Source organism: Stenella coeruleoalba (assembly GCF_951394435.1).
Source record: "Stenella coeruleoalba genome assembly, chromosome: 11".
Taxonomy (NCBI): domain Eukaryota; kingdom Metazoa; phylum Chordata; class Mammalia; order Artiodactyla; family Delphinidae; genus Stenella; species Stenella coeruleoalba.
The window spans coordinates 100,469,399-100,483,915 of NC_137157.1; the positions used below are offsets into that span (position 1 = coordinate 100,469,399).

Consider the following 14,517-nt stretch of genomic DNA (forward strand, 5'->3'; position numbering starts at 1 on the left):
TCATTTTCGCCTCCCATGTGCTTCTCACAGGACAAGAGTCCAGGTGGGCACTTACTGGCTGCTTACCGAGGCGTCATTTGTTCATTCCTTCATCAGCTTGAAAGTGTGCTTATCAGGTTGTGAAGGGGACGGAGGTGGGGTTGGAGGCGCTTTTGGACCAGGGTCCATCTCCAGTGCCTCCGTCGCCTTGTTCCCAGAGACGGAGCCCCGAGGACCGTGGAGATGCCTCCCAGCGGCCTCACCTGGGTAGATGCGGAAGAACCCTGTCGAGCTGCCAAAGTACTGCCAGGTCAGCGTCGGGTCTCTCTGGAAGTTCTCCACAAAGACAGGGTTCAAGGCTTCGGACATGTAGATTCCATTCAAAATATCCGGGTCTGAAGGGTAAGATTATAGGAGGAAGTGCAGGGGAAACAAGATCAGTCTTCCCCCACGGAACACGCGTGCACACACGCACACACACCCGTGTGCCCACAGCCTGCAGCGACGCCGCCCACGACTGCTGTCCACACCCGCACTCCTCTTCCCCCTCCCCGGGGACCCCCGTTTGCTCCGGGCGGGGCTGCAGGCTGGGGTCCGGCGGGCACCTTTGTTGTAGACATTGGTGGGCAGCTGCACGCTGCTCAGAGACGTGTTCACCAGCAGGTTGCTGAAGTGCGCGTTGGCCTCCAGGACGAACTCGGCCCCCAGCTCCACGTAGGCGCCACCTGCGTCCTTCTCATTGATGAGGACAGAGTTGTAATAGTTAAACTAGGGCGACACCGAGAAGACGGGAGGGCAGGGGGCCCAGGGAGGGGAAGGGGAGAGAGAGAGAGAGATAGAGTCACATGTGATGGATAGCGGACAGACTGACCGCCACGTCCACACTGGAGGAGGATTCCGGCCACGATCACTGATTCGGGGCAAATACCCATCCAGACATTGGATCAGATGGTTGACTCTTCTGGGTTTTGGTATAAACTGTCTAGATTACGGCTTCAGTCCCCACTTTGGCGTATGTGGACGCAGCCAGCGCTGGAGACTGACAGGCGGACACAGATTCAGGGAGAGGTGGACAGACGGAGGCAGCCTGGCCAGCACCCCGAGATCTTGCAGGGGGGAGGGCTCCTGGGGGACAAAATGGGGGTCCCTGCAGGGGGCTTCCCTCTGAAGAGAAGGCCTGCAGCCTGGCCTCTGGCCAGCCATAAATATCTCCTCAGATACAGTGGTTCAGAATCAGACCTCTACAGCTTCATACAAACCGGTGCACATTGAAGGATGGAGCCGGGCCTATGCAATTCCCACCCCATGTCCCACCCTCAGGCGGCCCCAGCCCCTGGGGCGCTGGGACATTAGGCACCGTACCTCCCAGGGCTGTGGGAGGGGACGACTCACCACCAGGGACTCGTTGAATTCGTGGTTCAGGTCGGCCTCCTCGGCAGCCTCGACCAGATTCTGCGGGCGGGGATGGGAAGGGGAGAGTCAATGCGGGAAGGAGGCCAGAGGCCCCGTAAGGTCCACTGCCAGGGCCCACCCGCGAGAAGTGGGGACAGACTCTCGGACCAGCACCTGCGCACAAATGCACACAGCATCACTAGTCACAGTAGCCCGAAGGCAGGTGCATGTCACAGGGACAGGAAGCCAGTCTGAAAGGTGACACACTGAGTCCTTCCAGCTACATGACACTGTGGGGAAGGTGAGGCTGGGGACACAGCACAAAGGTCAGTGGTCGCCAGGCGTTTGTGGGGAGGGACGGATGAGTAGCCGGCAAACAGGATTTCTTAGCGCAGGGAAACTACTCTGTATGATCTCTGATGATGGAGACACGTCGTCATACGTTTGTCCAAACGCCCGGAACGTACACCGCCGAGAGCGAACCCTCGTGCAGACTGCGGACTTTGGGTGACAATGACGTGTCAGCGTAGGTTCGTTAATTGTACAAACACACCGTCTGGTGGGCGTGTGGATAGTTTTGGGGGGGCTGTGTTTGTGGAGGGGGGTAAATGGAAACTCTCTGTACTTTCTTCACAATTTTGCTGTCAACCTGAAACTGCTTTAAAAAATAGTCTATTAAAATGTGTGTATGTGTGTCCATCTCTCCCTCTGTATTCAGTCTGTACACAGTCAGCAGCCAAAGGTGGAGTCAGCCAGTGTTTGACCTTCTGTGTCTGGAGTCTCTCACTTAGCACAATGTTTCCAAGGTCCATCCGTATTTTAACATGTATCAGACATGTTTAACATGTATTCATTTCTTTTTCTTAATAAATTTATTTATTTAATTTATTTATTACTTTTGGCTGCATTGGGTCTTCGTTGCTGCGCGCGGGCTTTCTCCAGTTGCAGCGAGTGGGGCTCCTCTTGTTGCGGAGCACGGGCTCTAGGCGCACGGGCTTCAGTAGTTGTGACCCACGGGCTCAGTAGCTGTGGGGCACGGGCTTACTTGCTCTGAGGCACGTGGGATCATTTCTTTTTATTTCTGAATCATATTCCATTTTATGGATAGCCCATTTTTGTTTATCTGCTCATCAGCTGGTGGACATTTGGGCTATTTCCAAATGGAAATTGGTCCATCTGTGACAACCTGGGTGCCCCTGGAAGACGTCAGGCCAAGTGAAATCAGCTGGATGCAGGAAGGCACATACTGCATGGAGTCACTTACGTGTGGATCTAAACTGGTCAAACTCCTAGAAACAGAGGGTAGAATGGTGGTTGCCAGGGTCAGAGGGAGGGTGAAATGGGCGCTGGTCGAGGGGTACAGAGTCTCAGCTGTGCAAGATGAGTGAATTGTGGAGAGCTGATGCACAGCAAGGTGGCTTAGGTGACAATATTGTAGGGTGTGCTTGACCTTTGCTAAGAGGGCTGTTCTTGGGCGTTCTCACCTCTCATACAAAAAGAAAGAAAGGGGTGGGGAGGGAGGAAAATACCATTTATCCTTAATGCGTTGTATCCTTAGTACAATTACCATTTGTGAGTGATGGATAAGGTGGCTGGCTTGGTTGGGGTGACTGTTTCACAATGGATGTGTATATCGGGCCATCAGGTTGTACATCTTAGTATACACAACTTTTGATTGTCAATTATACCTCAGTAAAGCCGGGGGTGGGGGAAAGGAGACCAGAGCTCCTAAGCTGGCTTTGCCAGGGGGAGCCGCTGCCCTCCGGGTCTCTATTTACACTCGTGTACACTGGGCAGAACCAGCGTTATCCCCAACAAGGAGGGAGGGCCCTCCTCGCTTCCCTACTCCTGACCCCCAATGCCGAGATGTGATGAAGAAATTCCATGGGGCAAAGATTATTTGAGTGCCGCTCTCCAGGCAATTTCCCCACGGGCACCCTCATAGAAGGGTCCGTGGCTGTGGCCCTGGGGGCACCCCCAGCAGGGAGCAGGACCTCAAGCTTGGAGAAGGTCCACAGAGCAAGTGCCCCCCGGGTTGGTTTTCCATGTTGAGGCTGTGGAAAGGATGCGGTGCCCCTGGAGCCCCCGGAGCCCAGCGCCCTGGGCTCTGGAGGTGTCTCAGGACCTCTTGTGCTCTGGCGCCAGGAGGGCTGGCACCTAAAGAGAGGCATCCCCGTGCCCCGGTGTCTGCACTCCGCCCAGGCCAGCTGACTGAAGGAGGCGGGTGTTACTACTGTGTTGGCTTCTCTGGGGGTCAGCCTCCCCTGCTGTGGGTGGTCCCCAGGTATCCCTCATTGCTTCCTGACGCTAAGAGCCCCTGCCCTAACTAAGCCTGCAGAGAAGAGGCTGCAAATCGTCACAGGTGGGAGAGGGGGCCCCGGCAACCTGCGGGGAGGCGGGGAGATGGGCGGACACCGGTGGGGCTGCAGCCTGTCCCCCACCACGGCCACCCTCGCCCATCCTCTGCACAGCCTCGGCCTCCCTGGCGGGTCCGCAGCCCAGACCCCTCTCCTCCCTCCTTGTTCTCCTGGACCCCCGAAAGGAGTTCCTTCGGGGATAACGCTGGTCTGGGGTGGCCAATTCCTGGCACACAGCACCTGCTGGTTTACACCCGCCAGGTCCCCACAGGGGTCAGGGAAGCACTTCATGCCAGGGAAGTGACACGTCCCGTTTCTACCAGGCCAAGCCAGGTGGCTGTGCAGTGACGAAACACCTGGGCCCTGGGCCCCCATCAGGGCAGCACTTGGGTGCCATGAAGGGCGGGTCTGTGTGGCAGGAGGGGAGAGGCTGGGGGAGGAGAGAGGGAGTTCACGCCACCCGCTCTCACCCCCCTACGCTCCCACCCTCCAGCCCCCGCCATTCACTCAGCCCGTGACTCCTACGCCCTCACTCTGCCCTGCTCTGTCCCATCACTGAACCGGAGGTCCTGACGCAGGTCCTTCTCAGCACCGTGGTTGACCCTCCAACCCTGGATGCTGTTCCCTAAGGCAGGGTGCCCGCCCGGCCCTCCCCACTCTCCGCTTGCCCCCCACCCCGTCCTTTACAAGGGTCTTGTGGCTCATGGGCTACAAGGCAGGAGAAGGTGGTGTAGCGGGGCTCAGGGAGGGGGTTCCGTGTCCCATCAGCCCGCAGGCCTGAGCACCTGGACGGCCGCCACTTTCCTGCGGAGCATGGTCTCCATGTCCTCTGAGAACTTCCTCACCAGCTCCAAGCCATCCACCTCCTTGATCTTCAGACTGGGCTCCACGTCCTTGTATTTCTGTTCAGGGGACGTGGAGAGACACACACCTGTCGTCTTGTACCTGGACGTCCATCCCCGGCTGCCGGCGGCCTCCATCCTCCCACTGGTGCATTCACACTGGGGCCAGGATGGCCCTCCGTCCTCATAAAACCTCCCCCAACAACCGACAAGGGACACCTCTTATCAGATGTCCTCGGATTCACATCCTTCAGAGGGAGGCTGAGTCCCAGAGAGGTCGTGAACTTGACCGAGGTCACACAGCCAGCGCAGGGGCTGCTCTCAGGGGCTGTGAGGCTCGTGGTGTCTGTGCCCCCCATGCGCTGCAGGGGTGGGTGCTGCCTGACTCTTGGCCAGTGGGCCTGGGGGCATTAAGAGGGCCGCTGAGTCGCCATCTGGGCCCCCGGGAGGTGCTCCCTCACCGTGTGTCCTGGGTGCCACCTGGGCACGAGTTACTCAGTTCCCCAAACTGTAAGATGCGTCACGTGCAAGGCTTTTACCCAGAACGGCCACAGGGTGGGGGGAGCCTGTGTGGGGTGGCGAGGGGAGCGGGCATGGCTGCTGCGGCCCTGCGGTCAGGACAGCGGGCCCCCAGCCTGGGGGAGGGGACAAGCACGGCCATAAAAGCCAGAGGCTCCCCTTTCCGCAGCACTTAGAGAAAGGTGCTGAAGCTGCAGTGAGGCTGAGATGGTGACTATTGATCTCAGCGACTCGCAGCAGGACGGCAGCGCCATCCTCAGCACTGGCCTGGGAGTCGGGATACCAGCGGGATGGGAGCTTGTGGGGGCTGAGCGAGAAGCCGGCTGTCAGCCTGTGCCCAGGGGCCAGGCGGGGCCGGACTGGACTCGCTGGGCCCCGGTGGCTCTCTAGTGCTTGGAGATGTGGCGGCAGGTCGAGCACTGGGTGGGCGGCTCTCTGTCCGAGGGTCTTCCCACCGACCTCTCTCTGCCCCGAGGCAGCAGGCCTGTGTCCGGTCCACCAGCTCCTGCTTCTTCTCCCCTTTGTTCCTCACCCCACCATCTCTTCCCCCCATCCCATCTAGGCGTGGGTTTCCCAGGCCCCTGAGCTGACACTACACTCTTGGCCACCCGACCGTACTGTGCACCCCACCCCCCGACTTGCTCTGTGTCTTGGGCAAATCATTCCCTTCCCTGGGCCTCAGTTTCCCTATCTGAAATGGGGGTTGGGTTAGATGACCCCCAAGAGCCCTCACACCCAGACGTCCTGCTTCTCCACCAGGACGGCTTAACGCCAGCTGCCCCGGGAGCCCCAGGGTGAGGGGGGGCGGTCACTGACCTTTTGCAGCAGAAGGGAGCCCGAGTACTTGGTGACAGTGTCATACAGGTCCCTGCCGAAGGTGTCTGCCCACAGCTTCACTCTGCAGGACGGTGGGAGTACGTGTGTGTGCACTCACGCTGAGCACACACAAGGAGACACACGCAGAGATGCGCACACACAGGAGGCAAGTGTCTACATGCAGAGACACCCGCCGATGCACATATACAAACCCGCACAAACATGCAGGGACACACATAACACACACACGTATACACAGATGCACACACGCAATCACACACCCTGACGTACACCCAGGAAAACACACCGGCAGCTGTGGTCCCTCCCGGCCAGGGCAGGGGCCCAGAGGACCCATCAGGCTTGGCAGCCACACTGTGATGCCAACACCCTTGCTGGGGGGCAGGGGCTGACCGCCTGGAGCCAAGCCTAGCCCCCCGCCCCCGAGGGCTGGAGAAGAAGGGACGAGATCGGGGTTGACCAGGCAGGGGGGGGGACCCCGAGGACTCACATAGCTGCAGCTCCTCGGCCAGTCGTCCCCCAGCTGCCCTGCGCAGGGAGCGTGAGGCAGGGAGGCTGAGGCTCTGAGCTGAGTCTGAGAGGCCGGGGCCGGCGGGCAGGGAGGATGAGGCAGCCTCACGGGGAGACCCGCCCCCACAAGTGCCCCGAGATCCCGCCCTTGGTTGGGGGCGAGGCCACACGGGGCTGTGCCTGAGCCTCTCCAGATGGAGCAAAAGGAGTTCCCCCACGTGATCATGCCAAGGTCAGCATTCGTTCAGTCACTCAACCGACAATGATCGAGGCCCTACTATGTGCTGGGCATCGTGCACGGGCATGAGTGGTGCCCAGTCTTTGCCTTTGTGGAACAGTTAGTTAGAGTGACACCCCTCCACGTACAGAGGGCACCATGCACGTTTGAAGGGGCACCATCGAAGCTGGGGGAGGGGTGGTGGTGGTGAGGGAAGGCTTCCTGGCAGAGGTGGGCTCTGACTCAGTGTTGAAGTCCGGGAGAGTCTCCCCCATCAAAGAGATTTGGCCGAGAACTCTAGGTAGAGAGGACAGAGGAGCTTGGAGGGGTCAAAAACTGGAACAGGGATGAACAAACCTGACTCCACGGTGGATCTGTTTCTTTTATTTTAACCTTTGTATTCTATTGCTTTTGCTACGAGTTAAGGTTGCCTATAGCCTGAAATATACAGCACAGCCCATTCTCAAGACTCTGACCTTTAAGGGGGTAGCACTTTTCATGCATATAGAGATAAAAAGTTGCAGGAGAGAGAGTAACATTTGCCTTGTTGGAGGTTTTTCTTTTTTTCTTTCTTTGTCTGAGAGGCACTGCTTGGGGGATCGTAGTTCTCCCACCAGGGATTAAACCCAGGCCACAGCAGTGAGAGCACCAAGTCCTAACCACTGGACCACCAGGGAATTTCCTTGTTTGAGGTTTATAGAAACATCGTGACCTGCCCTATGTGGACAGCTGTAAGAACAAAGGACTCCTGGCACCAAGAAGTTGGCAACAACCGAACACACCGCCTCCCCTTTTAGTGTAACAGCAGCCTGAATTCCAACCCGGGTGAGACGGGTCTTTGGGACACTGGTCCACTGCCCTCTCGGTCTGCTGGCTTTCCGAATAGAGTCGCCATTTCTTTGCCCCAACGACTTGTCTCTCGATTGGCCTGTTGTGTGGCGGGCAGTAGGAGCTTGGGCTCGGTAACAAAATGGCTTCCAGGTCTCCAGCTTGGGTGGTTGCGCCGATGGTGGTATTATTGAATAAAATTAAGACTATCAGGACGATCGGGGAACAAGCTGGGGAGGGCAGAAGGTGACGCGTGCAGCTTGGGAGAGGCAGGAGGGGAGGTCCCTGCAGCGAGGCTACTGGGTGCCGTTGGGCAGCTGTGAGCTGCCCGGCTCCAGAAAGCACCCAACACATTGCATCTTTTTTTGGGGGGTGAGGGATGTGGACCATTTTTAAAGTCTTTATTGAACTTGTTACAATATTGCTTCTGTTTTATGTTTCAGTGTTTTGGCTGCGAGGCCGGTGGGAGCTTAGCTCCCTCTACCCGGGATCGAACCTGCATCTGACTCCCCTCCCCCAGCCCGGGCACTGGAAGGTCTTAACCACTGGACTGCCGGGTAAGTCCCTCGTATTGTATCTGGAAAGACACAAACTTGAATTTCAAAGCTCCGGTGATGTTCAGGAAGAGCAGCCCGTGGCAGCGGAATGTGGGTCTAGCAGGGGGAGTCAGGGCTGGGGGTCACTGGTTGGTAGGTGGGAGCCGGGGTTCTGAGGCGGACGGGCTCGCAAGGAGGGGGTGCTGGCTGAGAAGGTCTGTGAGTGAAGGGCAAACCCTGGGGAGCAGTGGCGCTCCCGGGGCCGACGGCGGGAAAGGGGCGTTAGAGGAAGACAAAGGTTAACGTGGGCGCGCGGGCAGACCCGGGAGAGCGCTGAGACTCAAGAAGGGAGAGCCGAGTGTCGGGAGCAGGCCAGGAGGTGAAGCCAGGAGTGTGTACTGGGTTGGGCGGGGAGACCTTTGGGAGTCCTGGTGGGAACAGATCTGGGAGGTGGGAGAAGCCGGGCAGGCAGGAGAAGCCGAGCCCTGAGTGGGAGGGGAAGGCGTGGGGGAGGCGCCGGTCTCCGGGGGGAAAGACTGGGAAGGATTCACTGGGGGGCAGGGATCCGGAGCCCGGGGGAGGTCTGGCTGCAGGGCGGTGGGCGCGTGCAGACACGGGCGTGGCTGTGGGCCCTCCCCTCGGCGGACGCTCGGGCGCCCCGTGTGGCCGGTCCCCTCTACGCAGGCCTGGGCTCCAGCCTTCGCTAGCCGGCGCTCAGCCTGTCCCTGGAGCTTGCCTGTACTGTTAGCTGGGGTGTGCTCCGGGATGACGGTTACTCTCAACACCTCCCCCCACCATGAAGGGCTCAGGCTGGCAGGGGGTGTGGAGGTGAGGTCCCAGCCAGGCCGGCTCGAGTTCAAGTGTGGCACTACCATTTGCAGGCTGCGCGAGTGTGGGGTGGCCGTCTGACCTCTCTGAGCTCGTTTCCTCTACTGCAGAGTCAGAAGACCGTTCCCCACCTCACTGTGTGGACTGGAGGGTCATCTGCGGACCACCTGGCAGCACCAGGCCTGTAACAGCTAGAGGTGGGACCCCTCGACGGGGACAGAGCTGCTCAAAGCCCGCCTTAGCTCAGCTCCACACAAACCCCAGGTGTTCGTGGGGCTGCAGGACCCCCTCTGTCAGACACGAGGCTGGCAATAGCCTGACTGTCCTCGTGGGCTCAGGTGTGATGAGCAGGTAGCCCCTTCAGTCCTGAATGTTCTGCTCCCACACGGATCAGAACTGGCCTTAATGGAACCGCCAGAACTAAGGACTAAAGGCCAGACACCCCCAGAGAGTCGCACATTAAGTTAGATTATACCAAAGTGTGAATGACCGATAGCTTCCCTGCAGCTGGTCTTAGTGACAGGATGTAGGACTGGGGACTGGAGGGAGGCAGGCAGGTGTAGAAAGGGAATGGAGACACCCCCCGGCCCCCACCGTGCACATCCACCTGGCTCCTGGCTGCAGAGCTATTGGTCGGTTTAGGACCGCTTCACCCTCTCAGAATGTTTCCTAACGAATCCTTGTGGAGCTGAGATGGTCACGTCCAGCAACTCAGCTCCTACTAGAGCTGCCTCAGTGTGCGATCGCCCTGGAAGGAGCCTCGCCCTCAGGGTCTGGGGACACTGCCTGCCATCCCAGGAGGAGTGTGGGCCCCTGTGCTCAGTTCACCTAGGACTGTCAGGTGTCTGGGCAGGGGGTGAAGGTAGGGCCCCATATGGCAGAGATTTGGGGAAGAGAAGAGGCCGGTGAAGAAAAGGTCTTCACAGCAAGACAGGGGGAGCAGGCAGCCGAGCCCTGGAGAGCCTGGGGGCTGGGGGAGGCCGAGGATTGAGGTTGGCTGGGGAGGGGAGGGAGGGAGGGCTTTATGGGTGGGGGGGCTCTTGAGGCTTACGTTTCCAGAGGAATCCTGGCCTGCCCCCGCGTGGGGGACAGGGACGTGCTGCACAGCAGGCACAGGGTGACCACCGTCTTCTGCAGGGAGGCCCAGGCCTCTGGCCACCGGTGGGAGGGCATCTTGCCGTGGGTGGAGCTGGGAGCTGGGTGGACCCTGGGGGGTCCGGGCAAGGTGCCCCTGCTGGGGTCGGGCCAGGGAGAGGAAAGAGCAGCCTCAGACCCCGAGCTCTGTCTGCCCAGATCCCTGGCACGGCCCCGAGCCTTCTGCCTTCCGGGTCGGGGAAAGCCTGGGGTTCCCCAGCCTCCAGTCGGGTCCTGGCTGCAATGCCCAGTGTGGATGGGGGTCCCTTCTCTGCCCTGCAGCCGCAGGCTTCCAGGAGAGCGGCTGGTGGGAGAAGGTGTGACGAAATGAACTGGTTAATCCACGGGCCTCCTCTCTAATCCCCGCCTGACAGCAGGAGGGCGGTGGGGGTGACTTCGGCGGGATTACCCTGGTTTCAGAAGGCAGGGCTGGCTCACCCCCACCCCACGAGGGTCAGAGCACAGCCTCCTGTGTTAAAGAGGCAGACCCGTCCCTGGAGAGCACCTTCTGCAGTGACACTGGCCCTGGATGCGTGTCCAGTGCTCTGACTTACCAGGAGCTGTGGCAGACCTTCTCCTTAAACCTCAGAACGGTCCTGGGGGTAGCGTCAGCATCCCTGTTGGCTCGGGGAGGCTAGGGGACAGAGGGGGCCCTGTGCTGGCTCCTGTGTCCAGGCCGCTGACTTGGGCCAGGTCAGAGGTAACGTCCACAGCCTGGGCCTCACCTCCCCCACATCTCACCTGCCCCGGTTCTAGGCTGGGGACCCATTTTTCCGGGAAGCTCCAGGCCCCTCCCCTGCCCCCAACCCTTGTATGGAATGAGCACCTAATGCATGTGAAAGGAAGGCAGTGCAAGCCCCGCTGGTCAAGGCCTCCGCCCGTCTGCATTTCAGCTTCTCCGACCGATGTCCCCTCTGCCGGGTGGTGCCGGGGGGGCCCTGGGCCTTGGGGTCCAGCTAAGAGGAAGCCAGTGGGGAAACAGTTCGGCTTGTGTAGCCACCTGGACAGCTGTGTGCAGCCATCCAGGGCAGGGCGGCTCCAGGGACACTCACCGCCTGCCTGCGGGGCTGCTGGCCTCGTGACAGGACACCCAGCTGCCGCGTGAGCGCCCCGCAGTGCCCCACTGGCAGCGCACGGGAGTGGACGGAGAAAAGCCCACGAGCCGGTCCACGGAAGGTTCTTCCAAGGCCGGAAGCTGCCAGCAGGGGACCTGGTTCTCATCGGGGCCTGGCTCTCCTGCTAGGAAGCGGTTGATGTTGACTGTCCGTAACTATAAGCATGCCATACGCTGTCGCCTCTTCCGACGGGAATTACACACGACAGAATCTGATCAAAATTCTTATGTCTGCGGGTCCAAACTGGTGATAGCACCACGTGAGGCCACAGCGCACGCCTTCCACAGGTCAGAGGGCTTCTTGGTGTATCTTGTCCTGACAAACCTGCTGGTTCCAGCAAATCGGCCCGCAGGGCTGCCACCGACAGAGGAATGCCAGAAGCAAGTGTCCCCATGGCAAACGCCTGTGTGTCCCCGGCGGGGAGTCCGCGCTGTGGGCGGGGCTCCGTTCAGGCTCAGCTTGGCAGGACAGCGATTTCTACAGGCACGTGAGTTGTTCGTGAGTTTCAGATGGATTCTGCGTACCTTTCATTACAAATCGTACCAAGATTAGAAAAATTACCATAGAGGCGTGTTGGTCAATTAATAAATAAAAAGAATGTGTAATTTTTCTAGGTTTTGTGATTTTTGTGGTATTCATCAACTTCTTAAAATTTGTGATTTGGAGTGACTCTTTCATTTTCTTTTTTTAATTTAAAACACAGGGAGATCAGCTCGGTGCTTTGTGACCACCTAGAGGGGTGGGATAGGGAGGGTGGGAGGGAGGGAGACGCAAGAGGGAAGAGATATGGGAACATATGTATATGTATAACTGATTCATTTTGTTGTAAAGCAGAAACTAACACACCATTGTAAAGCAATTATACTCCAATAAAGATGTTAAAAATTTTTTTAATTTTTTAAATTAAAAAAATGAAGTATAGTTGATTTACAATGTTTCTGGTGTACAGCAAGGTGATTCAGTTATAGATATACATGTATATATTTTTCAGGTTCTTTTCCATGATAGGTTATTACAAGATATTGAATACAGTTCCCTGTGCTATACAGTAGGTCCTTGTTGTTTATCTATTTTATATCTAGTGGTGGGTATCTGTTCATCTCAAATTCCTAATTTATCCCTCCTCCGGACTCTTCCATTTTAAATAAATGCTCACTTTCCTCTCCACTTGTGTGTCTGTGTTCTGTCTCTACTGTGGGTGACCATCCCCACATGAAGGGAGCTGTGGCCCCCGGAACGGCCCCTGCCTGTTCTAGCACCTGCTGACCGCGGCCATGACCAACTCTAACAGTCTAAGCCTGGGACCTGCTAGAAATCTCTGTCAACGTCACATGGCTCATTTTACAGGCATGGTGGTGGCCTGGGTCTACCCAGCCTGCTGGGAAGCCCTCAGAGTTCCTGCAAAGAAGCTAGGGTGGTGGGTAGAGCGCGAGGTGTTGCCCCTACCAGCTGTGCAGAGAAAGATGCCTTTCTAATAGCTCTAAAATATATCTTGCTGTGTATGCGTTGCCAACTGTGGCCCACTCCAGCTACTGGGCCCCTCTTGCTGCAGGACCTTGTGAAACCCCAGGAGCTGTGGGGTGCAGTGGGGAGGGCAGAGGACTTCAGAGCTGAATCCTTCAGAGGAGGGATTTCTTAGCAGGAATAAAATGAAGGGTGGGACCAAAGCAAGAGCTAAGGGCATTACCAAGCTCAGAGAGCCCTCTGGCCCTCAGACCTCAGGGCTCACCCTTCATCTGTCGTCCAGGAAGGCATATCACTTATGCCAGGGAGGAGGGAACTTACATGCGGCTTCATTCTTAAGGGCTATGAGGGGAAGAGTATCCCAGCTTTTCCTTGGTCAGTCTTGCATCTCAACCCCCATAAATTTAACCCACTTTCCTAGGGCATCTTCCTGGTGTCGGCCCCTCACCAGGCACTGGAGATGAGAGACACAGTGTTGGAAGGAAGACTGGACATGATGCTTGCTATACATACTTAGAGTCTATCCATGGAGGCTGGTCTCAAACCCACCACTCAGCTAAATCAGGCTGAGTGCTGTGAGGCATAAGTGATGCATTTGTCACCATAGTGGAAGGGACAATCATTTTCTCCTTATGGTGGGAAAAAGAGGGAGAGAAATTTTAGGGAAAGCTTCATAGTGAAAGGGACATTTGAATTGGGCTTTAAAGGATGAATAGGAGTTCACCAATAGGAGCCTCCTGAAGGAGTCATTATAAGGAACAGATAGGATATAAGATACAGAAGGAACAAAAGTAGGAAACCATGGGCATACTATGTTGTGTATACTTTTTAGGAAATAGTGAGATATCAGTTGTTTATTACTGCATACTAAGTTATACTCAGTGGCTTAAAAATAAAAGCAATTATCTATTTAGCTCCCAAATGGGTATTTTGGGCAAGGCTCAGCAGGAAAGGCTCATCTCTGTCCCATGCACTGTCAACTGGGGCAGCTTAACGGGCGCTGGAGGATCCACCTGCAGGGTGGTTTACTCACACGACTGGCAGCTTGGTGCTGTCTGTTGTCTGGGACCTCAGCAGGGGCCAAGGGTTGGGAGACTGACTTTCCCTCTTTAGGGGCTGCTTGGGTTTCCTCACAGCACGGTGGCTGGGCTCTGAGAGTTAGATCCCAAGAGAACGCAGTGGAACCCTTTGCCTTGTGGTCTGCTTTGGAAGTCACGGAGCCTCGCCTCGTGTATTTCACGGGCTACCAGTTGGTAGCCAGGTTGGGCTGGGCTCCAAGGGAGCAGATGCGGACCCCAACTCTCAATGGGAAGAACAGCAAACATTTGCACACCTGTCTTAAAACCGCCACCTCGAGGGTAGTGGGGTGGGAGCGGGGGAGGGTGTGAGGGATCAGGGATGCAGAGACAGGAACAGGGGAGAGGACGCTGGGGGAAGTCAGGCTGTTCCTAGACTGGGCAGCGGTTATATTAGCTCTCTCCAAAATCAAAATCAAACTTAAACCTCACCCGCTGCGACCCCGCATCCATGGGACAATAGTGATTTACAAGTTTGGCAGAACAGGGAGGTGGGGGGACAGGAAGGAAGAAGAACAGGGTCACAAAAGATGTAAAAAGTCTGTAACCCAAGCTCAGCTCCTGTGCACACAGGCCACACGTTCCCACCTTTGCCCAGAGAGCGCTGGCTAGTGAGCTGTTCCCGGGCCTGCATTGTGGGAGAGAAGTGTGTGCCCCCAGCCCTGCCCGCCCTGTGCACACCCTCCCCCTGCACACACACCCTGCACACACACCCCTCCCGCACACACACCCTGCAAACACACCCCCCTGCACACACACCCTCTGCACACACACCCCTGCACACACTCCTCTGCATACCCTCTGCACACACACCCCCTGCACACACACACCCCCTGCACACACACACCCCCTGCACACACCCTTGCACTGCAATGCTTGGTGAGCA

At 57.4% G+C, this 14,517-nt stretch overlaps 1 protein-coding gene across 1 annotated transcript in view; it reads right to left on the reverse strand.

Annotated features, from left to right (window-relative positions):
* The window catches only part of CACNA2D4 (calcium voltage-gated channel auxiliary subunit alpha2delta 4), a gene marked incomplete at its 5' end in the record, with an annotated part of 98,433 nt that overhangs the window by 71,781 nt on the left and 12,135 nt on the right, over positions 1-14,517 (reverse strand). Inside the window, 7 exons of the mRNA XM_079937530.1 lie at positions 243-374; positions 585-747; positions 1,372-1,431; positions 4,514-4,630; positions 5,906-5,987; positions 9,894-10,049; positions 11,029-11,246. Of these exons, the coding sequence (XP_079793656.1) occupies positions 243-374; positions 585-747; positions 1,372-1,431; positions 4,514-4,630; positions 5,906-5,987; positions 9,894-10,049; positions 11,029-11,246 (928 nt within the window). The remainder of the gene's footprint in view (positions 1-242; positions 375-584; positions 748-1,371; positions 1,432-4,513; positions 4,631-5,905; positions 5,988-9,893; positions 10,050-11,028; positions 11,247-14,517) is intronic.